Below are 24643 nucleotides of genomic sequence, written 5' to 3'. Positions count from 1 at the left end.
GCCTGCCCCTCGTCCGTCTGGGCCTCTACCAAGTTAACCCGGTGCGGGTTCGGTCTGCTCAGTCTGTCCTTGAGCTTGGGGCACTGGGCCCGAACGTGGCCTCTTCGGCCGCAGTAATAGCAGCTCAGGTCCCGTGGGTCCCCTCGAGCCGGTCGGTTGTCCCTGATGCTGGGCCTTCCCCGTGGGAGGGGATTCCCCATATTCCCCCTTTGGGAGGTCCCAGGGTGACTCTCTCTCTGCATCGCGGCGGGCCTGTTCCTTTGGGGCTCCTCCCTGCCACCCCCTGTCCGGCTCTTTACAAACTCATCAGCCAGCTGCCCGGCGTGTCGCGGGTTCTCTGGCTTTCTGTCCACCAACCACAGCCTCAGGTCGGATGGGCACCGCCCATACAGTTGCTCCAGTACCAGCAGTTTAATCAGGTCCTCCTTCGTCTGGGCCCCACCAGCCCACTTGCTGGCGTATCTTTCCATGCGGACGGCTAGTTGCAAATAGGAGATCTCAGGGGTTTTATCTTGACTCCGGAACCTTTCCCGGTACATCTCAGGAGTCAGCCCAAACTCTCGTAGCAGGGCCTTTTTGAATAGTTCGTAGTCCCCTTTCCCTGCCTCTCCCAGTTGGCGGTACAATGCCACGGATTTGGGGTCCAGTAAGGGGGTAAGGACCCGGAGTCTGTCCGCGGGATCCACCCGGTGCAGCTCGCAGGCCGTCTCAAAGGCCTCCAGGAAGTCATCCATGTCCTCCCCCTCCTTGTATGGGGCCATGATGCACTTATCAAAGCTCCGTGCAGTCCTGGGTCCCCCCTCACTCACCGCAGCCGGGGGTTCGCTGCCCTTCAATCTCGCCAGTTCCAGGTCATGCTGACGCTGTCTCTCATTCTCCTGTCTCTGTCTCTCTTTCTCCTCCCGTTCACGCTGATGCTGTCTCTCTTTCTCCTCCCGTTCACGCTGATGCTGTCTCTCATTCTCCTCCCGTTCATGCTGTCTCTGTCTCTCTTCATGCTGATGCTGTCTCTCTTTCTCCTCCCGTTCATGCTGACGCTGTCTCTCTTCATGCTGTCTCTGTTGTTCACGATCCTCCAGCTCTCTCAGTTTTAGCTCTTTCTCCCATTCCAGCCAATTCCGCTCCCCGGATGCCGAACGTTGCCGGGAGGATCCTCTGCTGGCCGGCGGGCTTCGCCGGGGGGACCCCCTGCTGGCCGGGGGGGTCACGGCGCCTTCGGTATTTGCTGGGCTCCTCCCCACCCTTCCCCTAGGCATAGGAAGGAGGGGTCTCGGGAAGCCCTCAGCAGCCGGCTGACCACTCCCAGCTGGGACAGACACTGGTGCCTGCGCTGCATTTGCCAGGCTGCTTCCCTGAGACACAGGGATCAGTTCATTCGCGCGATCTTCCGCCTCCAGCTGGGCAATGAGCTGTTCTTTGGTGAGCCTCCCAATGCGCAGCCGCCTCTGCTTGCACAGCTCCACCAGGTCGCTCTTAAGCCGCTTGGCATACATCTTCCTGCTGGCCACTCACCGGCCTGTGTGCTCACAGCTCCCCACAGTTCCCAGGGGGCCCCCTAGTGTGCCAGCCCTTCTCGAGGTCACCACCTCTCTGCCAGGGTCGAGCTGCAGACTCCTCCGCCCCTGGGACCACTCGCTGCGATCCCCCCGGGGGACCCTGTTACTGCAAAAGTCCTTCTCGCTGGTCACACACTCCCAGGGGTAATAACCGTCTCTCTCTCACTCTTCAGCACGCCTGGCCCCCTTTGGGAGGTCCCAGGGTGACTCTCTCTCTGCATCGCGGCGGGCCTGTTCCTTTGGGGCTCCTCCCTGCCACCCCCTGTCCGGCTCTTTACAAACTCATCAGCCAGCTGCCCGGCGTGTCGCGGGTTCTCTGGCTTTCTGTCCACCAACCACAGCCTCAGGTCGGATGGGCACCGCCCATACAGTTGCTCCAGTACCAGCAGTTTAATCAGGTCCTCCTTCGTCTGGGCCCCACCAGCCCACTTGCTGGCGTATCTTTCCATGCGGACGGCTAGTTGCAAATAGGAGATCTCAGGGGTTTTATCTTGACTCCGGAACCTTTCCCGGTACATCTCAGGAGTCAGCCCAAACTCTCGTAGCAGGGCCTTTTTGAATAGTTCGTAGTCCCCTTTCCCTGCCTCTCCCAGTTGGCGGTACAATGCCACGGATTTGGGGTCCAGTAAGGGGGTAAGGACCCGGAGTCTGTCCGCGGGATCCACCCGGTGCAGCTCGCAGGCCGTCTCAAAGGCCTCCAGGAAGTCATCCATGTCCTCCCCCTCCTTGTATGGGGCCATGATGCACTTATCAAAGCTCCGTGCAGTCCTGGGTCCCCCCTCACTCACCGCAGCCGGGGGTTCGCTGCCCTTCAATCTCGCCAGTTCCAGGTCATGCTGACGCTGTCTCTCATTCTCCTGTCTCTGTCTCTCTTTCTCCTCCCGTTCACGCTGATGCTGTCTCTCTTTCTCCTCCCGTTCACGCTGATGCTGTCTCTCATTCTCCTCCCGTTCATGCTGTCTCTGTCTCTCTTCATGCTGATGCTGTCTCTCTTTCTCCTCCCGTTCATGCTGACGCTGTCTCTCTTCATGCTGTCTCTGTTGTTCACGATCCTCCAGCTCTCTCAGTTTTAGCTCTTTCTCCCATTCCAGCCAATTCCGCTCCCCGGATGCCGAACGTTGCCGGGAGGATCCTCTGCTGGCCGGCGGGCTTCGCCGGGGGGACCCCCTGCTGGCCGGGGGGGTCACGGCGCCTTCGGTATTTGCTGGGCTCCTCCCCACCCTTCCCCTAGGCATAGGAAGGAGGGGTCTCGGGAAGCCCTCAGCAGCCGGCTGACCACTCCCAGCTGGGACAGACACTGGTGCCTGCGCTGCATTTGCCAGGCTGCTTCCCTGAGACACAGGGATCAGTTCATTCGCGCGATCTTCCGCCTCCAGCTGGGCAATGAGCTGTTCTTTGGTGAGCCTCCCAATGCGCAGCCGCCTCTGCTTGCACAGCTCCACCAGGTCGCTCTTAAGCCGCTTGGCATACATCTTCCTGCTGGCCACTCACCGGCCTGTGTGCTCACAGCTCCCCACAGTTCCCAGGGGGCCCCCTAGCGTGCCAGCCCTTCTCGAGGTGTGACGAACTGGGACTGTTCTTGCTGGGGTGTGTGAATGCTGACAGGGGAGTGTGACTAGGATGGTCTGCATCGGGGGATGGGAGCCGGCCCAAGGGAACATACCTGAGCTTGTAACATGAGAACCCAGGAGGGGGTTGGAGGTCAGATGACTCCGGGGCCCGGGAAACTGAACAAAGGCTGTGGGAGGGGTCGCTGAAGGCAGAGTGCTGGAAGCAGGCTGGAAGGAGGCTGGAGAGATGGCTGGGAGGCAGAGATGGCTCTGACCCCCCAAAGGGGGGGGGCTGGGATGCCCTGGGACCCCAAGCTGGACCTAACTGAGGGGGGCCCTGTTGTCTGTGCCTGCAAGACCTGTCTTGGACTGTGTTCCTGTCATCCAAATAAACCTTCTGCTTTACTGGCTGGCTGAGAGTCATGGTGAATCGCAGGAAGCCGGGGGTGCAGGGCCCTGAGTTCCCCAATACTCCGTGACAACTGGTGGCAGCGGTGGGATCTACTGCACCCCGTGGACGGCGCTTCCTGCAGTAAGTGACTGGGGAGCAGTAAAACGAAGGGGGATTGACGGGGACCAGGCCTGCTGAAGAGTGGGAGAGAGACGGTTATTACCCCTGGGAGTGTGTGACCAGCGAGAAGGACTTTTGCAGTAACAGGGTCCCCCGTGGGATCGCAGCGAGTGGTCCCAGGGGCGGAGGAGTCTGCAGCTCGACCCTGGCAGAGAGGTGGTGACCTCGAGAAGGGCTGGCACACTAGGGGGCCCCCTGGGAACTGTGGGGAGCTGGGAGCGCACAGGCCGGTGAGTGGCCAGCAGGAAGATGTATGCCAAGCGGCTTAAGAGCGACCTGGTGGAGCTGTGCAAGCAGAGGCGGCTGCGCATTGGGAGGCTCACCAAAGAACAGCTCATCGCCCAGCTGGAGGCGGAAGATCGCGCGAATGAACTGATCCCTGTGTCTCAGGGAAGCAGCCTGGCAAATGCAGCGCAGGCACCAGTGTCTGTCCCAGCTGGGAGTGGTCAGCCGGCTGCTGAGGGCTTCCCGAGACCCCTCCTTCCTATGCCTAGGGGAAGGGTGGGGAGGAGCCAAGCAAATACCGAAGGCGCCGTGATCCCCCCGGCCAGCAGGGGGTCCCCCCGGCGAAGCCCGCCGGCCAGCAGAGGAGCCTCCCGGCGACGTTCGGCATCCGGGGAGCGGAATTGGCTGGAATGGGAGAAAGAGCTAAAACTGAGGGAGCTGGAGGATCGTGAACAACAGAGACAGCATGAAGAGAGACAGCGTCAGCATGATCGGGAGGAGAAAGAGAGACAGCATCAGCGTGAACGGGAGGAGAATGAGAGACAGCATCAGCGTGAACGGGAGGAGAATGAGAGACAGCGTCAGCATGAAGAGAGACAGAGACAGGAGAATGAGAGACAGCGTCAGCATGAACTGGAACTGGCGAGACTGAGGGGCAGCGAACCCCCGGCTGCGGTGAGTGAGGGGGGACCCAGGACTGCACGGAGCTTTGATAAGTGCATCATGGCCCCATACAAGGAGGGGGAGGACATGGATGACTTCCTGGAGGCCTTTGAGACGGCCTGCGAGCTGCACCGGGTTGATCCCGCGGACAGACTCCGGGTCCTTACCCCCTTACTGGACCCCAAATCCGTGGCATTGTACCGCCAACTGGGAGAGGCAGAGAAAGGGGACTACGAACTATTCAAAAAGGCCCTGCTACGTGAGTTTGGGCTGACTCCTGAGATGTACCGGGGAAGGTTCCGGAGTCAAGATAAAACCCCTGAGATCTCATATCTGCAACTAGCCGTCCGCATGGAAAGATACGCCAGCAAGTGGGCTGGTGGGGCCCAGACGAAGGAGGACCTGATTAAACTGCTGGTACTGGAGCAACTGTATGAGCGGTGCCCATCCGACCTGAGGCTGTGGTTGGTGGACAGAAAGCCAGAGAACCCGCGACACGCCGGGCAGCTGGCTGATGAGTTTGTAAAGAGCCGGTCAGGGGGTGGCAGGGAGGAGCCCCAAAGGAACAGGCCCGCCGTGATGCAGAGAGAGAGTCACCCTGGGACCTCCCAAAGAGGGAATATGGGGAATCCCCTCCCACGGGGAATGCCCAGCGTCAGGGACAACCGACCGGCTCGAGGGGACCCACAGGACATGAGCTGCTATTACTGCGGCCGAAGAGGCCACGTTCGGGCCCAGTGCCCCAAGCTCACGGACAGACTGAGCAGACCGAACCCGCATAGGGTTAACTTGGTAGAGGCCCAGACGGACGAGGGGCAGGCTTCTCACGCAAGAGGGGCTGGCAGCTTATCAACTGCTCAAGAGAGAGAAGGGCCCCAGGCCAGCTCCTCTAGGGGGCTGGATGCCCCAGACTCAGGGTTTTTGGTTTATACGGTGGGCGCGGGGCTGTCCCTCCGGAGAGAGTACCTTGTTCCCCTGGAGGTGGATGGGAGGAAGGTCAATGGATACTGGGATACGGGCGCAGAGGTGACGCTGGCCCGGCCCGAGGTGGTGGCCCCAGATCAGGTGGTGCCCAACTCCTACCTGATCCTGACGGGGGTGGGCGGAACACCAGTCAAAGTGCCCGTGGCAAGGGTACACCTGAAGTGGGGGGCCAAGGAGGGCCCCAAGGATGTGGGGGTACACCCGTATCTGCCCACTGAGGTATTGATGGGGGGGGACCTGGAGAACTGGCCAAGCAACCCCCAAAAGGCACTGGTTGTGACCCGCAGTCAGAGCCGGCGAGGGGCCCTGCGCCCTGGCCTTGGGGGGGGTGCCTTGCCTGAGGCGCAGGACCCTAACCTGGTGGGGAGGGAACGCCCAGGGACGCGGCTCAGGGAGGCTGCAGCTTCGGACCCAGCGGGCGAGAAAGAGCAGGTGGCCATCCCTGTCCCAGCTGCTGAGTTCCAGGCCGAGTTACAGAGAGACCCCTCCTTGCGGAAGATAAGGGACCTGGCCGACCTCAATGCGGTACAGACCATGGAACGAGGTGGCCGGAAAAGGTTCCTGTGGGAGAAGGGGTTCCTGTACCGAGAATGGGCTCCCCCAGGGAAAATGGAGTCAGGGGGGATCAGGAGGCAGCTGGTGGTACCCCAGAAGTATCGCCGCCAGCTGCTGTGCCGGGCCCATGACATTCCCCTCTCAGGGCACCAGGGAACCTGGCGTACCCAGCAGAGGCTGCTACGGAGCTTTTACTGGCCTGGGGTCTTTGTTACTGTCCGACAGTACTGCGGATCCTGTGACCCCTGTCAGAGGGGGAGGAAGGCCTGGGACAAGGGGAAAAGAGCTTTAGGACCCTTGCCCAGCATAAAGGATCCTTTCCAGAGGGTGGCCAAGGTTAAAAGGGCGGCTCTAAACCAAGAGAGCCCAAAGCACAGACCTCCAGACTGGAGCGCTGGGAGAAGACCACAGCCCAGTTGGAACCCCAGAGGTATGGGGGTGGGAAAAGGGCACAGGCCGCATAAACCTTCCCACATGCGAACTGCGAGTGCCATCAAGCACCCCCGACCTAAGGGGGGGCGTGGAACGGAAGGGGCCTGGTGTAATTCTCACCAAGGAACTGGAGGGATGCGGGGGCATCCATGGGAACGGGGGTAGGTTCGAACTTCCCCGGGTCACTGGCTAAAGTGACCCTGCTCAGTTCGGTCTCGAAGGGGGGAGAGATGTGACGAACTGGGACTGTTCTTGCTGGGGTGTGTGAATGCTGACAGGGGAGTGTGACTAGGATGGTCTGCATCGGGGGATGGGAGCCGGCCCAAGGGAACATACCTGAGCTTGTAACATGAGAACCCAGGAGGGGGTTGGAGGTCAGATGACTCCGGGGCCCGGGAAACTGAACAAAGGCTGTGGGAGGGGTCGCTGAAGGCAGAGTGCTGGAAGCAGGCTGGAAGGAGGCTGGAGAGATGGCTGGGAGGCAGAGATGGCTCTGACCCCCCAAAGGGGGGGGCTGGGATGCCCTGGGACCCCAAGCTGGACCTAACTGAGGGGGGCCCTGTTGTCTGTGCCTGCAAGACCTGTCTTGGACTGTGTTCCTGTCATCCAAATAAACCTTCTGCTTTACTGGCTGGCTGAGAGTCATGGTGAATCGCAGGAAGCCGGGGGTGCAGGGCCCTGAGTTCCCCAATACTCCGTGACACGAGGTCACCACCTCTCTGCCAGGGTCGAGCTGCAGACTCCTCCGCCCCTGGGACCACTCGCTGCGATCCCCCCGGGGGACCCTGTTACTGCAAAAGTCCTTCTCGCTGGTCACACACTCCCAGGGGTAATAACCGTCTCTCTCTCACTCTTCAGCACGCCTGGTCCCCGTCAATCCCCCTTCGTTTTACTGCTCCCCAGTCACTTACTGCAGGAAGCGCCGTCCACGGGGTGCAGTAGATCCCGCCGCTGCCACCAGTTGTTGCGGATTGTGGGGGAGTTAGGGCCCTGCACCCCTCTTCCCGAGATTCACTGCGACTCTCAGCCAACCAGTAAAGCAGAAGGTTTATTTAAGGACAGGAACACAGTCTCAAGCAGAGCGTGTAGGTACGACCAGACCCCCTCAATTAGGTCCCTCTGGGAGGTTCAGGGAGCTTAGACCCCAGCTTGGGGTTCCCTGCGTTGCACCACCCAGCCCCAACCGAAAACTAAACTCCAAACTCCTCCCGCTGCTCCTCTCCTTTGTTCAGTCTCCCGGGCAGAAGGTGTTAATTCTCCCCACCCCCGTTCCTGGCTCAGGTTACAGCTCAGGTAGCTTCCTTCAAGGGAAGTCCCACATCCCCACTGCAACCCCCCTGCAACATTCCCAGGTCAAATCTGCCCTGCTCCCTGCTCCGTCACAGGAGGGGTTTGACAACCCCCCCTGATTTCTGCAAACACTGAGCAGGACTTGCTCTGCTCAGCCTGCGTGTGGGAGGCTCTGTCCTTCCCATGCTGCGCTGGCTGCCACAGCCCCCCTCAGCTGAGGCAGGCAGCTCTGGGGTGCTGTCTCCTGGTGCCCGCAGGCATGCCCGTCTACCTGCGCTGTCCTGCGGCTGTCCAGCAGTGAGTGCCTGGGAGGGGCAGGCCAGGGGACAGTGGGGAGAGGAATGGGGATGGGCAGCGGGAGTTACCCGGGGTCCAGTTTCTGGTCATTAACCTGTGCCAGCCCCTCCTCAGCCTGGGTGTCTCCTACCTGCAGGTGCCAGGTGGGCTCCTTGGGGGATCCAGCAAGGGAGAGGAGGGAGGGATGGGGGCAGGGCCTCGCCAAGGCTACACTGAGCCCAGCCTGTGGGGTTTGTGCGGTGGCTGGCACAGCAGTGCCGGGAGAGCCGGCTGGGCTGGGCTCGCTCAGGCTTGGCTCTGGGTCCTCCCACAAGCCGGGCGGCGGCCAGGCCCGGGGCAGGTGTAAGTGGGGAAGGGCACGTGGCTGCCCTGTGCCACCCTGCCCTGCCCGGCTGGGGGCTAGCCCAAATCACCTCCACTCCCGCACTGGGGAGGAGAGCGCAGAGGTGGGCTGGAAATTGCCTGCCTCAGTGGGCCGCTGACCCTCTGCTGGAGAAACCCGGGCACCATTTCCAGGGTGCAGGGGCACCTCCCGTTGGCTGTTGGAGGGAGCTGGGGCCAGCCCCAGGGAGCCAGCTCACAGGAGGTAGATGCCCGGCTCACCGCCAAGCCTGGCTTGGCTCCCACAGCTGGGATGGCTGAAGAGGGATGTGGGGGCTTGTGGCAGGAACGGCTGGGGACAGAGGAGGAGGGCAGGAGACCCAGCCGTGGCTCACCAGAGGGCTCTGCTCATTGTCCCAAGCTCCGCTGAGACAGCCGCTCGGGCTGGCAGAGGCCTCCCCTAGGACCCATCACAGCAGCGGTGAGCAGAGGGTTCCAATCACACCCCCCTCGGCCGCCTGTGCTGGCCCAGCTGCACATGGGGGCGAGCTGCAGGGAGCTGGGCTTCTCCCAGCCCGGTGGCGCGGCGCTGGGCAGTGCTGATGAGCCGGGAAGCCCAGGAGGGCTGGGATTCAGAAGGCTCCTAGACATGGCCTAGCACAAAGGCCAAACGTGCAGGTGGGCACAGCTGGGAGGCGACGCGTGCTCCCCCCAGCCCAGGCTGGTGCCTTGAAGCTGGAGGACCCGGTCCAGAGGGCACGGAGGTTGGATAGGCTGAGGCGTGAGCAGTTGCTCTCCGCTCCCAGCAGCCAGGGAGTCAGGGCCCCCAGGCTCTCCCAAGCACTGACCAAGGCCAATGCCACAGAACCCCAGGGCTGGGCCAGCCCCTCCCCTGGCTGCAGCTGGTGCCGGTAACACCCACAGATCTGGCTGCTGGCGAATCCTCTGCCCCACAGCCCGAGCTGGGGCACAGGCCCATGGCCTGCTCCTCCCCCCACAATCCCACAGCCGCTTCCATGCCTTGGGGGCTGGGCCAGGCAGGGGGCTGTGAATGGGCAAAGCCCCTCTCATGGCTTGGCTGGCTGGGCCCAGGCACCGCGGTCAGCTCCAGTTGGGGCTGCCTCCCCGAGGCCGAGACAGATGTGGAAGGACTGGCGGTAGGAGGCAGTGATGGGGAAGTACTGCTCAGTTTCAGCACTGGCAGGGAACACAGCTGCTCCAGGTGGTGCCCTGAGCGAGTGCTTCCCCCACAGGCCTCTCTGGGCAGGTCCTGCAGGAGCTCCACACCAGATCCCAAGGGCTCTCGTCCCAGGATTGTTTCTGCTGCAGTGCCTGCCGTAGCAGGATATGCCCCCCTCACTACAGCTACAGAGCCTGCTGCAGGAAAGCGCCCTACCCTCCCACCCCCTTGGGCCATAGGCAAGGGGTGTGCAGAGCCTGGCATGAATCTTCCCAGACGAACCCCAGGCTGAGGCCCCCTGGGAGGGAGCCTAAACCTCCCTAGCTGACATGGGGCCTGGCTTCCAATAGCTAACGTGGCTGGAGCTGCCAGGCGAGGGCCTGTGGGAGAGGGGACAGTCACCCTCTGTGATTGGGAGCAGCCTGCGGCTGCAGGGGGCACGCAGACTTGTGCCCGTGCGCCTTGCTCTGCTGCTGGGGCAATAAATACTGCACTTAGGGTGGGAGGAGACAACCCAGCTCTCCCTCTGGACAGAGAGAAGCCTTCATTGTAAATAGGGAAGCAAGTGCGCTGCTTGCCTTCCAGTGGGGAATGGGGCTGCCCCTGCTTTGCAGAGCCCTGGTAGGGGCCTGCCCATCACAGGTGCTTCAAGGGAGCGTCTGCCTCTGGAGTGTCTGCAGCCCTAGAGAGCCTGCACGCAGCAAGCTGTTGTGGGGCCCAGCAGCAGCTGGCCGGCCAGAGCTCCAGTCGGGCGTCCCTCAGCGCTCTGCTGACACGTGGCCCCTCTCTGGCCGGGTCAGTGGGCCTGGGGCCAGGCCACTACTGGAACCTGTGCTGAGCACCGCCAGCCCAGCCCCTGGTGGAAGTAGATTCTTTAATGATAGTTACACCTTAGAAAGGATCTAGCTGCAGCTGATTGTCAGACTTGTACAGTTTCAATTAAAAAATATAAACTCTAGAGAGGCTCCTGTCCGCTGTGAGGTGCGGGCCGGAGCTGTCCAGTGCTACTCTGGACTCCTGCCAGCAGCGTCTCACACATACTGCTGCTTCTTCTTGGGGGCCGCCTTGCTGGCCAGGTCCTTGGCTTTCTCTGTGGCTGCTAAGGCTGTCTCCTTGGCCTTCTCCGTGGCCTCCTTCGCTGTCTCCACCAAGGTCTTGGAGGGAGCTTCTCCTACAATGAGCAAGTGTAACCCAGCTGTGTAACCCAGCAGGTCTCCCCTGCACTCCCAGGATCTCAGAGGGCTGCGGCGCTGCCCAGATGGAAAGGTTCCTCTTGCTGATACAAGCAGTCGCAGCCTCCCTGGGGCTGGAGCCAGTGTCCCTGCACAGCAGGGTGTGTGCACGCACCACTTCCTTTATTGGCTTCAATAACCACCCTCCCCACACCTTGCTGCGGGCCAGCTGTTAAACCCATGAGAGCAGAGGTCCCCAAACTGTGGGACGTGCCTCCCGAGGGGGGCAGAGAAACGTTCAGGGGTGTGTGGCTGGGGCCCAGGTCAGCTCCCACAGGGGCAGGGAGGGAGCACCACCTAGCTCTGCTCCTGGCCCCACCCCCAGCCTCAGCCCTCTTACCTGTCCACGTCCGGCGGGGGGAGGGAGGGAGGGAGCACTGCACTAGAGGAATGCAGAGAGCAGGGCCAAGTTTGTGATTCCTCCAGGCCACTCAGCCTAACACATCGGGGCGTGCTGCTGACTGCCGGTTCCACTGGGGCTTCCAGTGAGGCCAAAGGCAGTTGGGTGCCCATGTTAAAGGTGAGGGCAGCTGCAATCCAGAGGTGGATGCAGGGCTGTGACATCAACCACCACCCCTGGCTGGAAAATCATGTTGCCATCCCCAGTCCCATCTGCTGTCAGTGCAGGCCCCGCCTGCCCCCAGAGGCCAAGGCACTCACCTTGCATTTTAGCTAGCACGTATTCAAACCCCTTGGTGCTCTTGGTCACGTTGCTTTTGAACCTGGCCAGGCCGAACTCCTGTAACAAGAGAGACCGGAGTTGCAAGCCTCAACCACGGAGTCCAGGCAGCTGCCTTCTGAACCCAATGGTCTGTCAGTGCCCCTGTACCATGGGGGTCCCTTTGGGCTGCAAGCTAAGCACCCACTGGAATGGGCCTCTATTGGCCACAGGGCTGGTGCCTGCAGCATCAGGGTGTATCAGGCTTCCGGGGCTGCGCTGAACACAGCAGCCACTCACCTGGATGGCTCGGGAGACGCCAAACAGACTGGAGGAGACCCACGCATCCCGTCTGACTTCAGTCCAGTTGCTGTTCTCTGGATTCACACAGTAAACACAGCGCTCTTCCACCACCTGCAGGAGGCGACAGCAGCATCAGCCCAGAGCTCCCACTGCCCACACCCCCTGGTCTTGGGGCAACGGAGCTGGGTTACCTCAGGCAGCAGCGTGTCTGGTCCAATTCTCTGCTTGCTGCCCTTGCCACTCACCATAAGACGAGCATGGTTAATGTTCCAGGTGTAGGTGGTCATGGTTCGGTTCTTCGGGTCCACGATGGAATCTTCCAGGATGTACACAGAGTGGGCGACATTAGCAGGAAAGAAGCGCTCTGCCCACCGTGGCATCCTGTTGGTCTTGGTCAGGAGCCGCCTGGAGAGCAGCTTCTGGTCCGCTGTCACCTCCCGGTGCACAATGTCTTCTGTCAGGACATGCTTGCTGGGGGAGAAAGGTGGATGTCAGCCTTAAGGCTGTGCCTCTTGGATCCAACATCCTAACAGGCAGCCCCAGCGGTCTGTGCTGGGACCCTGGTTTCTGAGCATAGCTAGAGCTGGGTCACTGAATGGGAGACACCCAAGCAGGGAGTGTGTAGCAGAGTCTCCCCTAGGAGTCAGTACTGGCCCCAACGCAGTGTCGGTGAATCAGAGGCACTCTCTCCTCCTACACAGTACCGACCCCATGTCCCAGGAGAGGGGTTACCAGATGGTCCCATCCTGGAGGGTGTCTCAGCAATGGCTGGCCCAGGGCAGGGATGGGGCCCGGCTCACTCTGTGCTCAGTTCCAGTCCAAGCTGTGTGTGAGGGGGACAGTGCTGACAACGCAGGACTAGAAGGCTTGGCTTGGCCTGGCCCAGGCCCAGGGGAGGAACTGTGAAAAGACGGGGTGCATGCAAACCAACGCCTGTGGGGGCAACGACTCCGTGACAATGACACCCCTGGATGCTACCGCCCAGCATGTACTCAGAGTTCCTGCAGCTCCTGCCAAAACACACCCCAGGTGCGGGGCCACAGACACTTTGTAAAACGAAGCTGGCCACGTTGTTTCAGTTCACTTCCCGGCCTCAGGAGCTTTGTAACCTTGGTGTGCAGCTATTCAGCAGCGGCTGCACACCACCCCAGAGATGGCTGCATGTCAGCGTGGGCAGAGCAACAGCTGGGTTTAAAGGCTAATGCACATTAGGAGCCTTTGGGATGCAAGCTGATGGCCTCCCCCATGGAGGGCAGGAGGACCCACCAGGGAACCTGCAGGAGAAGCCAGAGAGGTGGCCAGTGAAGCTCATGTGAGCAATGGAAGGAATTTATGATAGGAGACATCTTGGTCTAAGCATGTGAGCAGCAGGGGGGTCACTGCAGGACCGAAGGAAGCACAGACTTGAACTTAGCGTCGAGCTCAGTGACAGAAGCTTCACTCTCCATGTTCGGTGGGAGCGGCTGCCTGGAATGTGATGCACTGCGAGAGAGCTGTGCCCACACCTTGGAAACAGGCAGGGGATCCCACAGGAGCAGCAAAGACGGCCACTTGGAACCGGCTTTTGCTGTTAGACACGCCAAGCCAGCTCTAGGGCGGATGGCCCTGGGAGCCAACACCTCTGCGTACGTGTGTGTCCGTGTCCCCTTGAGTCACAAGCAGGACAAGGGGCTGGGGACAAATGTCTTTGCCAGACCCAGCACCCCTCTTCAGTGGAGGGCTGGCACACGGCACAGATCTCCCTTCCCTGCCAGGAGCCTGCCAACAAAACCAGGGAGCAGATACTTCTGTGACTGGAGAGGTTGCACCAAGTACCTCAAGCGCCTTGGGGGATGAAGAGGTGGAGGGTGGTGAGTGGGTGGGGGCGGTGAGTGGGTGGGGGCGGGCTGTCCCGGTGGGGGGTGGAATGGGAGGCGGGGAGGGGGGGGTGAGGAGGTGGGGGGGGGGCAGGGGGATGGAAGCCGGGGAGGTGGGGGCTGGGTGCGTGGAGGTGTTTCCCTCCCCCTCCCCCCACCGGGCAGACCCCATTCACCTGTAGGGGTTCGGGGGCGTGTGTGGGAGAGGTGGGGGGGGTGCAGAGGGGGTCCCCCCCACTCACCTGTAGGGGTTCGGGTGGTGGGAGAGGTGGGGGTGTAGAGGGGGGTCCCCCACCCACCTGTAGGGGTTCGGGGGTGGGAGAGGTGGGGGGAGTACTGGGGGGTGCAGAGGGGTGGGGGGAGGACGGGGGGGTGCGGGGGGAGGACGGGGGGTGCAGAGGGGTGGGGGGTGCAGGGGGAGGACCGGGGGGTGCAGGGGGGGTGCAGAGGGGTGGGGGGTGCGAGGGGAGGACCGGGGGGTGCAGGGGGGGTGCAGAGGGGTGGGGGGTGCGGGGGGAGGACGGGGGGTGCAGGGGGGGTGCAGAGGGGTGGGGGGTGCGGGGGGAGGACGGGGGGTGCAGGGGGGTGGGGGGAGGACGGGGGGGTGCGGTGGGGGGTGCAGAGGGATGGGGGGAGGACGGGGGGGTGCAGAGGGGTGGGGGGAGGACGGGGGGGTGCAGAGGGGGGGTGCAGAGGGGTGGGGGGTTTGGGGGGGTCCCCCCCCCGCTCACCTGTAGGGGTTCGGGGGGGTGGGTTTTGTGGGGTGCAGAGGGGTGGGGGGTGCAGGGGAAGGACGGGAGGGTGCAGAGGGGTGGGGGGAGGACGGGGGGGTGCGGTGGGGGGTGCAGAGGGATGGGGGGAGGACGGGGGGGTGCAGAGGGGTGGGGGGAGGACGGGGGGGTGCAGAGGGGGGGTGCAGAGGGGTGGGGGGTTTGGGGGGGTCCCCCCCCCGCTCACCTGTAGGGGTTCGGGGGGGTGGGTTTTGTGGGGTGCAGAGGGGTGGGGGGTGCAGGGGAAGGACGGGAGGGTGCAGAGGGGTGGGGGGAGGACGGGGGGGTTCGGGGGGTGCAGGGGGTCCCCCCCCCGCTCACCTGTAGGGGTTCGGGGGGGTGGGAGGTGCAGAGGGGTGGGGGGTGCAGGGGGAGAACGGGGGGTGCAGAGGACCGGGGGAGGACGGGGGGGTGCGGAGGGGTCCCCCCCCCCCGCTCACCTGTAGGGGTTCGGGTAGCGCTGTGCCAGAAGGCGGCGAACACTTGGTCCCAGGGCCCGCGCAGGAGGCCCAGGCTCGCGCAGTGCTTCCCCATGGCTCGCGCCGGGCCCCGCTCACCCGCGCCAGGGCCCCGCCGCCCCCCGGGGCTGGGCCGCCGCCATGCGCGAGACGGGACACGGCAGCGACTTCCGGGCCAGGCCGCGCGCCCTCCGCTTCCGCCTTCTGCCCGCGCGCACTTCCGGCCCCGCCCCCGCGGCCCCACGAGCTTCCGGTCACTGGCGCCCCGCCCCCTCCCAGTGCCGCCGGGGACAAGCCCGCGGGGCCGGGCGCGCGCCGAGAGACGGGCCGGGAGCGCGGGCACCATGCGGCCGAGGTGAGCCGGGCCCGGGCCGGAGCCTGGTCCCCCCCCCCGGGCTCCTCCCGGCTCCTGCGTCCCCCCCCCCGGGCTCCCCGGAACCCGCCCCGCAGTCCCCTGTGATCCCTCCTCCCTCCCCGGTCCCCCCTGGCTCCCCCCCGGGACCCCCGCCGGCTCCTGCGTTCCCCCCATGACCCCTCCTCGCTCCATGGTCCCCCCCCGGACTCCCCGTCTCCTGTCCCCCGCCCCCGGGACCCCCCGCCCCGGTAATCCTCCCGGTTCCTGCGTCCCCCCCCCGGGCTCCCCGGAACCCGCCCCGCACCTCCCTGTGATCCCTCCCCGGTCCCCCCTGGCTCCCCCCCGGGACCCCGCCGGCTCCTGCGTTCCCCCCATGACCCCTCCTCGCTCCATGGCCCCCCCCGGTTCCCCCCGGCTCCTGTCCCCGCCCCGGTAATCCTCCCGGTTCCTGCGTCCCCCCCGGGCTCCCCGGAACCCGCCCCGCAGCCCCCTGTGATCCCTCCTCCCTCCCCGGTCCCCCTTGGCTCCTCCCGGGACCCCCCCGGCTCCTGTCCCCCTCCCCGGGACCCCCCACCCCGGTAATCCTCCCGGTTCCTGCGTCCCCCCCCGGGCTCCCCGGAACCCGCCCCGCAGCCCCCCTGTGATCCCTCCTCCCTCCCCGGTCCCCCTTGGCTCCCCCCGGGATCCCCCCGGCTCCTGTCCCCCTCCCCGGGACCCCCCACCCCGGTAATCCTCCCGGTTCCTGCGTCCCCCCCGGGCTTCCCGGAACCCGCCCCGCAGCCCCCCTGTGATCCCTCCTCCCTCCCCGGTCCCCCCTGGCTCCCCCCCGGGACCCCCCCGGCTCCTGTCCCCCCCCGGCCCCGCCCGCGTTCCCCCCGGGACCCCCCCCCGGCTCCTGTCCCCCTCCCCGGCCCCGCCCGCGTCCCCCCCGTGATCCCTCCTCCCTCCCCGGTCCCCCCTGGCTCCCCCCGGGACCCCCCCCCGGCTCTTGTCCCCCCGCCCCGGGATCCCGGCTCCCAGGAGCTGGCGGCAGCCCCCGCGGTGCCCGGCCCGTGCCCGGCTTTGCCCAGCCCCTCCCCCGTCGGCGAGTGCCGGGGCCCGCGGGTGTCCTGTGGCCGGTGCCCGCGGCTGTGGTTTGGCAAAGGCGGCGGTTTCCTGCCCGCGGTCTGTGGGGTCCGCTCATCCCTTCCGTGCTGTCCCTTTGCTGCAGGTGAAATTCTCCTTCCCTGGCTGCGTGCGGCGCCCGTGCTGGCCGCGGTCCTGCCCAGGCAGGTGGCGCGAGCTCAGGGCTGGCCCGGGATCGAGCTGCAGCCCCAGAGGAAGCCCTCGGCCGGGCCCAGGCTGGCAGGGGCAGGAGAATGAGTGGGCAGCGTGTGGATGTCAAAGTAGTGATGCTGGGAAAGGAGTATGTGGGCAAGACCAGCCTGGTGGAGAGATATGTCCATAACCGCTTCCTCGTTGGACCCTATCAAAACGTAAGCGTGTCCCTCCGCCCCAGCTGCCTCGGGGAGCCCCTGGGAGGAGGCCGGCTGCCCGCCCCACTCCTGGGGGACTCGAATGGCTAAAGGGGACCTTGATCATGTTCACAAGGCAGCTGAGTTGCATGAGATTCCTCACAGCTGGGATGCCAGCAACTGGGAGCAGAACATTGGCCAGGCCCCTGGAGGCGGGTCTGGCTCCCGGGCTGCATCTGGCCTGTCCCCCCACAGCCCGGCTTGTCTCGCCTACCCGTAGAAAGCTTTGCAAAGACTCCTTTGAAATTCCAGCTGAAGGTTTTCTTTCCAGCCAAGTCCCTTGGGTCGGTGCTTGAGAATCAGTGACCACAACTAGAAACAAAGTGGAGCTGTCCAAAGAGAGCCACACGACGGCTAGTGCAAATGAGCGTGGGCGAGGGAATTGGCTAGTAGGGAGACCAGACAGGAAACCTACTGTCCCTCTAAGGGGATTGGCAAGCTGAGAGGCGAAGCCTGGGGCAATACTGAGCCAACTGCTGCTTCCATCTCTTCTATTTCTGTTTAGACGATCGGGGCTGCGTTTGTGGCCAAAGTGATGTCAGTCAGGGGCCGGACAGTAACCTTGGGGATCTGGGTAAGTCTGATCTGAAATGGCTTCATGACCTTGCCAGCAGCTCTAGGGGCTTTGAAAGCGGGGAAAGCCCCACAGGTTTCTGATTGGGAACTGCTGTGGAAAAGGGTCCCCTGGAAGCTGGGGGCTCTGCATGGAGCGCGTTGAGCAGCTGGCTTCTCACTGGGCCATCTCTAAGTCCTAGCTAGGGTAAACTTCCCTGTTCTCTTGTTGCTGGTGCCTCCGCTTGGCTGGGCGGGAGGCGCAGAGCAAGGCTGTGGGATCTCTCCCATGGGGCACGGAAAGTGATGGCTTTTCTATTGTTCTTCCTAGGACACGGCCGGGTCGGAGCGCTACGAGGCCATGAGTCGGATATACTACCGAGGGGCCAGAGCTGCCATTGTGTGTTATGGTAAGGGCTTTGCCCAGGGCGCCTGGCTGTCACTGCAGCCACGCTGTTCCCAGCACCTCTGTGATCCTCACCCTGGAGCCTGTGCTGGTCACTGGTCTGCAGTGGGGAGAGAGGGAGCTCCCTCTGAAGGAAATGAGGCAATCCACCCCCAGCCCTCTGAGCGGGGGAGGCAGAGCCCCTGGCCGTATGCTGCTAGCTCCCGTCTATTTCTTTATTCCCTGGAGGGGAGAATTTTCAATGTTCTACCCAGCCCACGACTGGGCTCAGCTACCAGCTGGAGGGTGGCACCTGCCCACACCCCAGCACCGAGGCAGCTTTCTGGCTGCTTGAGAGGGTCCCCAGTGCTGCCGAAGCGTTCAACCCTTAGCCGAACTCCTCCACTAAGCATCTGTTTGTGCTGGCTGGGGGTCTTGCTGCGCTCCGTGCAGGCATGGGGCAGGCCGTGGCTTGGGGAGGGGCCAGCGCCTGACTGCTCCCATCTCCTAGATCTCACGGATAGCAGCAGCTTTCAGCGAGCTAAGTTCTGGGTGACCGAGCTGCAGAACTTCGAGGAGGTGAGTTGCTGTCTGCTCCCAGCCTGGGGCCATGGGCAGGGGAGAAGTGGGAGGTTCTGAAGCTGCTCTGGGGAGTGGGGTTAGTTCACGGTTTCCTTTTGGAGACGCTGAGCGGGGCGAACAGTTGGAGGGATTTTCCTTCCTTTGAGGAGCCGTTTCCAGGAGCTGCGAGGGCAGTGAGCCCTGATGCACTCAGCCCAGCATGCAGCAGCCTGTTGTCAGAGGCTACCGGTGTGGTGCTTCTGCTTTCTCCTGTTGATATCACTCGGCTGCGTGCGTGTGTTCCCTCTGTGTGCTGCCCCAGCTCTGCGCAGATAGCTGACACAGCAGACCGACGAGAACCCCCAATAACCACAGAGTCTACTAAGATACAAAGGCACCTCGGCCAGGTTTATTGCGATCTCGGACACAATTGCAGTTCCCTGTAGGTTTCTGAGCCTCATTCAGGGCATACTACGAGAAAAGTGCCTCTTGGCAAGGACCCGGCTCAGTGGCAGGACTTTCCACTGCCCCCGTGGCCGGACAAAGACACCACCCCAGGGACACATTCTTATACACAGGTACAAACAAGTTACACATCACTCCTGACGTATTGAGGTGCAACCCCTCTACGTAGCAAGGTACAACCCCTCTATGCAGTAAGGTGCCGCCTCGCACCTTGTACCTGTTGGTTCGATCAAAACAACTCTATCCATCATTTTACCCTTTTGCCCCTGTCATTGGGATGGGTCGGCCTGTTCCATGTTATCTGTGGAATGTTCCGGTATGGTATGTTTTGGTACCATGTTTATACTGTAACTATGCTAAATGAATATGTATTTCTGCAACATCAGCCCTTTCCTTGCCAGCTTCTGTGAGCAGGGCCTGCCTCTTGCTCACAGCTTAACTTTGCTTCATATTAGCAAAGTCTTGACCATTACTTTAGTTCAGGCCTCAGGGCCTTCATTAGGCCTTTACTTACTACATTGCCTTCACTTACTACACAGCCAACCCAATTCCCACCCAGTATAAGACTTGGGGCTTCCCCCCCTGTCGTCCTGCTGGCGGGCATGTCTGCCCCAGGCCAGGCTCGGAGACACACGGGTGCTGTGCTCCAGGCAGTGGGTGTGTGGCTGTAGGGGCACATCGGGTCAGTAGGTGACTAAGTGGGGGCAGGGCCGTGTGGTGCGGAGAGGTGAGAGTGGCTGGTGTGGGAAGCGTGTATGCATGGGGGGTCCCCAGGGGGGCCTGCAAGCTGTTCTCTCCTTGCTCCAGAACTGCCAGATCTATCTGTGTGGCACCAAGAGCGACCTGTTGGAAGAGGACAGGAAGAAGCGGGGCATTGACTTCCATGATGTGCAGGATTACGCAGACGGTACGTCTCTGCCTTTCCTCTGAGCACACAGCTCTGCCCCAGGCTGGCCCTGGAGTGCTGCCCTGTCGCTCATGGTCACCCTCGCGCTCCAGGGGAGGTAGAGCTCTGGAGTCCCAGGGACCACCCCCCGTGCTCTGCTCTTAGCTTCATTTTATGCCAGTCAGGTGGCGCCTGTCATGTTAGTGCCAACTCAGCAGGCAGAGAGGGGAGCCAGCATTCACCTGCAGAGCAGGAGAGGGAAGGGAAGGGAAGGGCTTGGCTTGATTCGCCATTAGTTTTCCTGCACACTTGGGGGGAGTTAAGCAGGAGCTGGGAATGTCACAGTAGGAGCAACTCAGTGCACTGAGCCTGTGCCCTGCTGCCAAGTTCAGAGCGTGTCCCCACCCACAGAAGTGTCTTGGGCGGGTCAGGGCCCTGGCTGGTGGGAGAGGGTGCTGACCAGTCGCACCAAGCCAGCTGGGGAGTGGCGAGGAGCCGGGCAGAAGCAGCACTTCCTGTCCTTGGGGGGCTGGAGCCAGCTTGTTCTGACTGCTGGCTCCCTTGGTGACCCTGGCAGCAGCCCTGGCTTCAGGGTGGTTACCAGGAGGAATCCGGGGTGGTGGGGAACCTGCCCTCTCCCCCATGCAGACAGCACAGGCACCCTCTGGCACTAACCTGTTTGTGTTTCAGAGATTAAGGCTGAGCTCTTTGAAACCTCCAGTAAGACAGGCCAGAGCGTGGGTGAGTTACCCCTTGGCCCCGGCAGGTGCTTGGAGAACAGCAGCCATAGTGGGGGGAGGGGAAAGGGGAGGGTCGCTGTCTTGGCCATCTTCCTACCAAACTATCCCTGCGCATCCACCCCAGGCGTGCTTGGGAGCTGGCTGCTGTGGGGCTGTGTGGGACAGCAGGGCCAGTGCGGGAGGGGAGGGAGGGAGGGCAGTTCAGCAGAATTACTTGTCTCCTGTCAGGGCTAATGCAGGGAGCAGTCTGTGGAGACCCCAGGTCCCATAATGCCACGCTCTGGCTTGGCTCCATGCTGGGACCCCGGGCTGCAGGCTGCACAAAGGCATTATAGGAGAAGGCCCGTGTGGGTCACAGCTGGCCCTTGGGCCTTGCCCCTTTGGCTGCCTCCATGGTGAAGCAGATTCTGCCCCACTCCTCTAGTGCTGGAGGGTGAGTGCAGTTTACCAAGTGAAGTTCCCTGCAGTGGGTTGTCTGCCCAGGGCTTCGCATCAGTGCCCACACTGGGGAATTGTCTGTTCCTGGGAGCTCGAGGGCCTGGCCCCACTACACTTGTGCTAGGAGTGCAGAGGAGATGCTCATTCTCCTCTTCCTGTCCCAGATGAGCTGTTCCAGAAGGTGGCTGAGGATTATGTCCAGCTCATGGCCTTCCAGGTGATGACAGGTGAGTGGCAGGAGAGGACCCGCTGCCTTATGTCCCACCCACCGGCTGAGTCAGGGGCAGTGCAAACCTTTTCCACTCGCTCTCAGCTGGTGTAGGTTTGTCATGCTGCCTGAGGGGAACATACTCATGTAGTGGAGCAAGCGGGTGGCACTTCCCCTTCATTAATGCTCCCAGTTCAGCCCAGGCCAGGCCTATGTTCAGGGCATTTGCTTCCTCGCAAGGTTCCGAGGTTGGGTGGTTCCTGAGCTCCCGGTGTGCAGGGAGCAGCAGCTGGCCGCTGAGTCCCACGGCGTCCCTGCAGGGTCTGTTCTCAGGCTCCGAGGCGAGATGCACCCAGCCAAACCTGAGAGGAAATGCTGGGACTCAGCACAGCTTGCAGCCGTGGTGCTGGCTTCCCCCTTCCCCTCCATCTGTCAGCAGGGACTATGTCCCCACCCGCTGCTGGAGAGATGCAAGACTCCTGTGTGCTGGGGTGCGGGAAGGAGGGATCCCCCAAGGGCCAGCGCCAGGGAGAACAGGTTGGTGTCTGGTGCCGGTGAAGGGGGCATATGCTATGGCGGACGGCGCTGGCCGGACGAGCTGCGAGTTAGCTGGAATTTTAAGGGGCTGCTGTCAACCTGAAAATCCCATTTCCATCTGCACACACTGCACCTGCTGCTGTTCCAGGGTGACTAGAGCTGCAGGCTGGAGAGAAACACTCTCTCGAGTTGTCGTTGCGTCAGTTGCATTTCCTATCCCATGCTCTGCTAGCAGGGGGAGCGCTCGGCCTTGCACTCCTCAGCCCTGGGAGGGGGGCTGCTGGGGAAGAGGCAGCAGGCAGGCGTGGGCCCACAGGGGCCTAACCCAGAAGATCAGCAGGAAACCCTGCGGGAATTGTTCTTTAGGTTGAGGGCTCCCGGATTCAAGGGGCTGTGATCAGAGAAGTGGATTCTAAGAACTGTTCCACTCGTGTCTCTTCCCTAAGCTCTGTCTGCTGCAGTCTGGTACCCACCTTCACGTCCTTAGTTTAGCAGAGGCTGGCTCTGTGGGCGGAAACTGAGCACCCTGCTGAGCTGGGCACAGAAGAGGCAGCAGCCCCCTTTCACTCGTCTTCTCTTTCCAGAGGATGAAGGCGTAGACCTGAGCCAGAAGAACAGCACCTACTTCTACAGCTGCTGCCACCACTGAGCGCGCCTCCTGCTGCCAACATAAAACCAGCCCGCTGGGTTCGCAGGTCCTGCTCTTCGGACTGTGTGTTTTCTGCCTGCTGTACGTAAGCTGTAGGGAATGCCTGGCCCCTGGCAGCATGGAGTAGGGGATCCCCTGTGCCTGGCTCTCCCCTCCACTGGACTTGACAAGCAAAGCTGCTGGGCTCCTAAAAGAGACTCAGACCCTGTTCCACTTTCGGCAGGACTCGGCTGCCTTGTGATGGACACCAGGTGCCTGCACATTAGTGAAGAGTGTTTGGAATAGCTGCTTTCCCTGGCTGGCTCCTTGCAGCTCAGGTCACGTGTAGCTGTGGCCAATGTGTTCCCTGGGATATGTTGCCTGATTCTTTGTAGGTTATTTAAATGGCTTCTATTAAGTTATATACATGTAAATAAAGTGCATTGTGATCCATGAGGCCAGCTGGGTGTTCTTGGGGAAGCCAGGACAGACAGAGCTGGGGCTGTGGGACCTGTGGGGATGTTCTGCCTGCCACAGGAGGGAGGAATGTGTCCTTTCAGCAGCAGCTGACCAGGAACCTGCACCGCCCCCCGTGGCATGAGGACGTGGCCCCCAGGCCCAAGGTTTTCACCTCCTCCAGCTCCCTGTTTGCATTCCTGTCGTGCCTCTCTAACCTCTTCTAGTCCCATCACCCTGGCGCTGCTGCACTTGCACCACAGCCAGGCTGAGTCCGGGTAGGAGAGATGCTTAGGCAAAGGCTCTGAAGAGCTTCTCGAAATCTGTCCCTCCCCTGGCAGAAGTTGTGCCTGAACTGACAGGGATGGCAGCGGGGCTGATTCACAGCTCTCCTGCCCCTGGCTGGCTTACAGAAGCCCAGGACTGGCCCAGTGCTCTCTTGCCACAATACTCAGCACTAATCTTAGCCTTATCCACCAGCTGGATCTGATGCGGTGCTGGTGAAATGCAGGAGCCCAGCTTAAACAGTTCCCTCCCAGTGTAGGTGAGCCTGGCTGGTGCCTCAGTTTCTCACTGGGTAAGTGTACTGGAGAATAAAATAAAGCTCAGGCTCAAAGCTCTGTGGCTGAAGCAAAAGTAGAGATAGGATCAGGTCCCCTCCTTTATCCCAAGCTCTGCCTGTTTCTTCTCCAGTACCACAGATAAGAGACGTTCTTGACTGATTTCCAGGCCAGGCTGCAGCAAACCCTCAGGACAGGCCTTAGCAATTCAACACCTTTGATGGCTCCCCCTGGCCCCAGGGCCCTTTGCCCGCTGCTTGGCTCTGGGGAGCAAGTGGGAAGCTTACAGTGGTCCATGCTGCCTTCAGCGCACACACCAGGATCTCAATTCCTTTCCACATACCCAGCACTGTTCTTGATCAGCCAATCTACCCTCCCACCATGCTGCTTTGTAAACACTGGAGCACGGCCGCCCTGCCACATGGGTAACGGTGTTGTCAGTACCAACCTGAGCTGTCTTCTCAGACACGTGAATGGCTGCAGCCACCACTATGAACATTTCTTCCTGAGAGGGAGGCTGGGCCTGACACCCTGTGAGTACCGGGCAGTGCTGGTGCAGTGGATTCTTTTGTGCACTGGCAGCCTCGTGCTGGTGGCCCCAAAGACCTGGATGTTGTGCTGTTTCTCCCCAGGCTGCTGTGCCTTCTTTCGGAGAGGCAGAAGAGATTTCTCAGCATCTCATTCTGCAGATGTGATCTGCTCTCTCCCACTCAAACATTTCAGTGGGCAGTTGCTGCTGGAGTCGGAGCCTTTGGCATCTCTTGGAATAGAAACCTAGCACCCAGCCCGAGCTCTCGACCCTTGTTCTTGCCTGCACTAGTGTAGCGTGCCTCTGTCCCTGAGACTAGCCTAGACCCCGGAGCTTAGTGACGACTGGCTCGCGGTGTCTGAGCTAGAGGCTAGCCCATCACAGGGGGGTGCCTGAACTGCTCCCAGGCCATCGCAAGGTAACTTCCACTCACCCCAGTAAGTCCTGCAGAGGAGCCAACAGGATGCACAACATGGACATCTAACCCCACTCTTGCCCTTACAGGCTCAATCCCCAAGACCAGCACTTCCTGGGTGTCAACTCCAGCTGGGAATCCCAGAGACGGTCAGAGCCTCCAATTTTCTGGACTCCAAAGCATTAGATTAAAAAAATGAAAACTTCAATGGTGGCAGTAACATGACTCAGACTCACTCAATTCTGCTTTTCGGTTTAGCTCATTTGCCACGTAAACTCTGCCATTAGGCACTACAGAAATAACCATGTTGGAATGAGCCTACCATTACCTTCCCCCGAATGGCAGCTTGCCCTACTGGGGGAGCACTGACCATCTCAAAGAGCAGTGCTCTAACCGGGGGGGTCTACCAATTTCTTCACAGCGATGTGTCCCCAGCCAGGAGAGTCTGGTAGCTGAGCCGACCTCTCTGGGTGAGACTGGAGGGGGAGATGTCCGTCCACTCCCCGGCAGCGC

General features: G+C 61.9%; 2 protein-coding genes across 5 annotated transcripts; one reads left to right on the top strand and one right to left on the bottom strand.

Annotated features, from left to right (window-relative positions):
* Window positions 1-10484: 10484 nt before the first annotated feature.
* Window positions 10485-15118, bottom strand: PRELID1 (PRELI domain containing 1). The gene is given in 6 exon segments (XM_065555237.1): window positions 10485-10795; window positions 11517-11595; window positions 11815-11928; window positions 12063-12288; window positions 14884-14906; window positions 14909-15118. Coding segments are annotated over 6 exon segments (651 nt in total). The 5' UTR covers window positions 14978-15118; the 3' UTR covers window positions 10485-10655.
* Window positions 15119-15121: 3 nt separating this feature from the next.
* Window positions 15122-22621, top strand: RAB24 (RAB24, member RAS oncogene family). Of its 4 annotated transcripts, none has more exons than XM_065555235.1 (9): window positions 15122-15256; window positions 16467-16731; window positions 17276-17344; window positions 17654-17732; window positions 18219-18286; window positions 19541-19640; window positions 20310-20360; window positions 20962-21024; window positions 22127-22621. In XM_065555235.1, exons 2-9 carry the CDS (start codon window positions 16615-16617, stop codon window positions 22189-22191), a joined length of 612 nt encoding a protein of 203 aa, XP_065411307.1. In that variant the 5' UTR covers window positions 15122-15256; window positions 16467-16614; the 3' UTR covers window positions 22192-22621. The 4 variants fall into 4 exon arrangements, with proteins under 4 accessions (XP_065411307.1, XP_065411305.1, XP_065411308.1 ...); XM_065555233.1 differs by lacking the exon at window positions 22127-22621 and adding an exon at window positions 21246-22030; XM_065555236.1 differs by lacking the exon at window positions 17276-17344.
* Window positions 22622-24643: the final 2022 nt, after the last annotated feature.

Source organism: Chrysemys picta, chromosome 8, assembly GCF_011386835.1.
Source record: "Chrysemys picta bellii isolate R12L10 chromosome 8, ASM1138683v2, whole genome shotgun sequence".
Classification (NCBI taxonomy): domain Eukaryota; kingdom Metazoa; phylum Chordata; order Testudines; family Emydidae; genus Chrysemys; species Chrysemys picta.
This window is presented reverse-complemented; position numbering and strand designations above follow the sequence as displayed.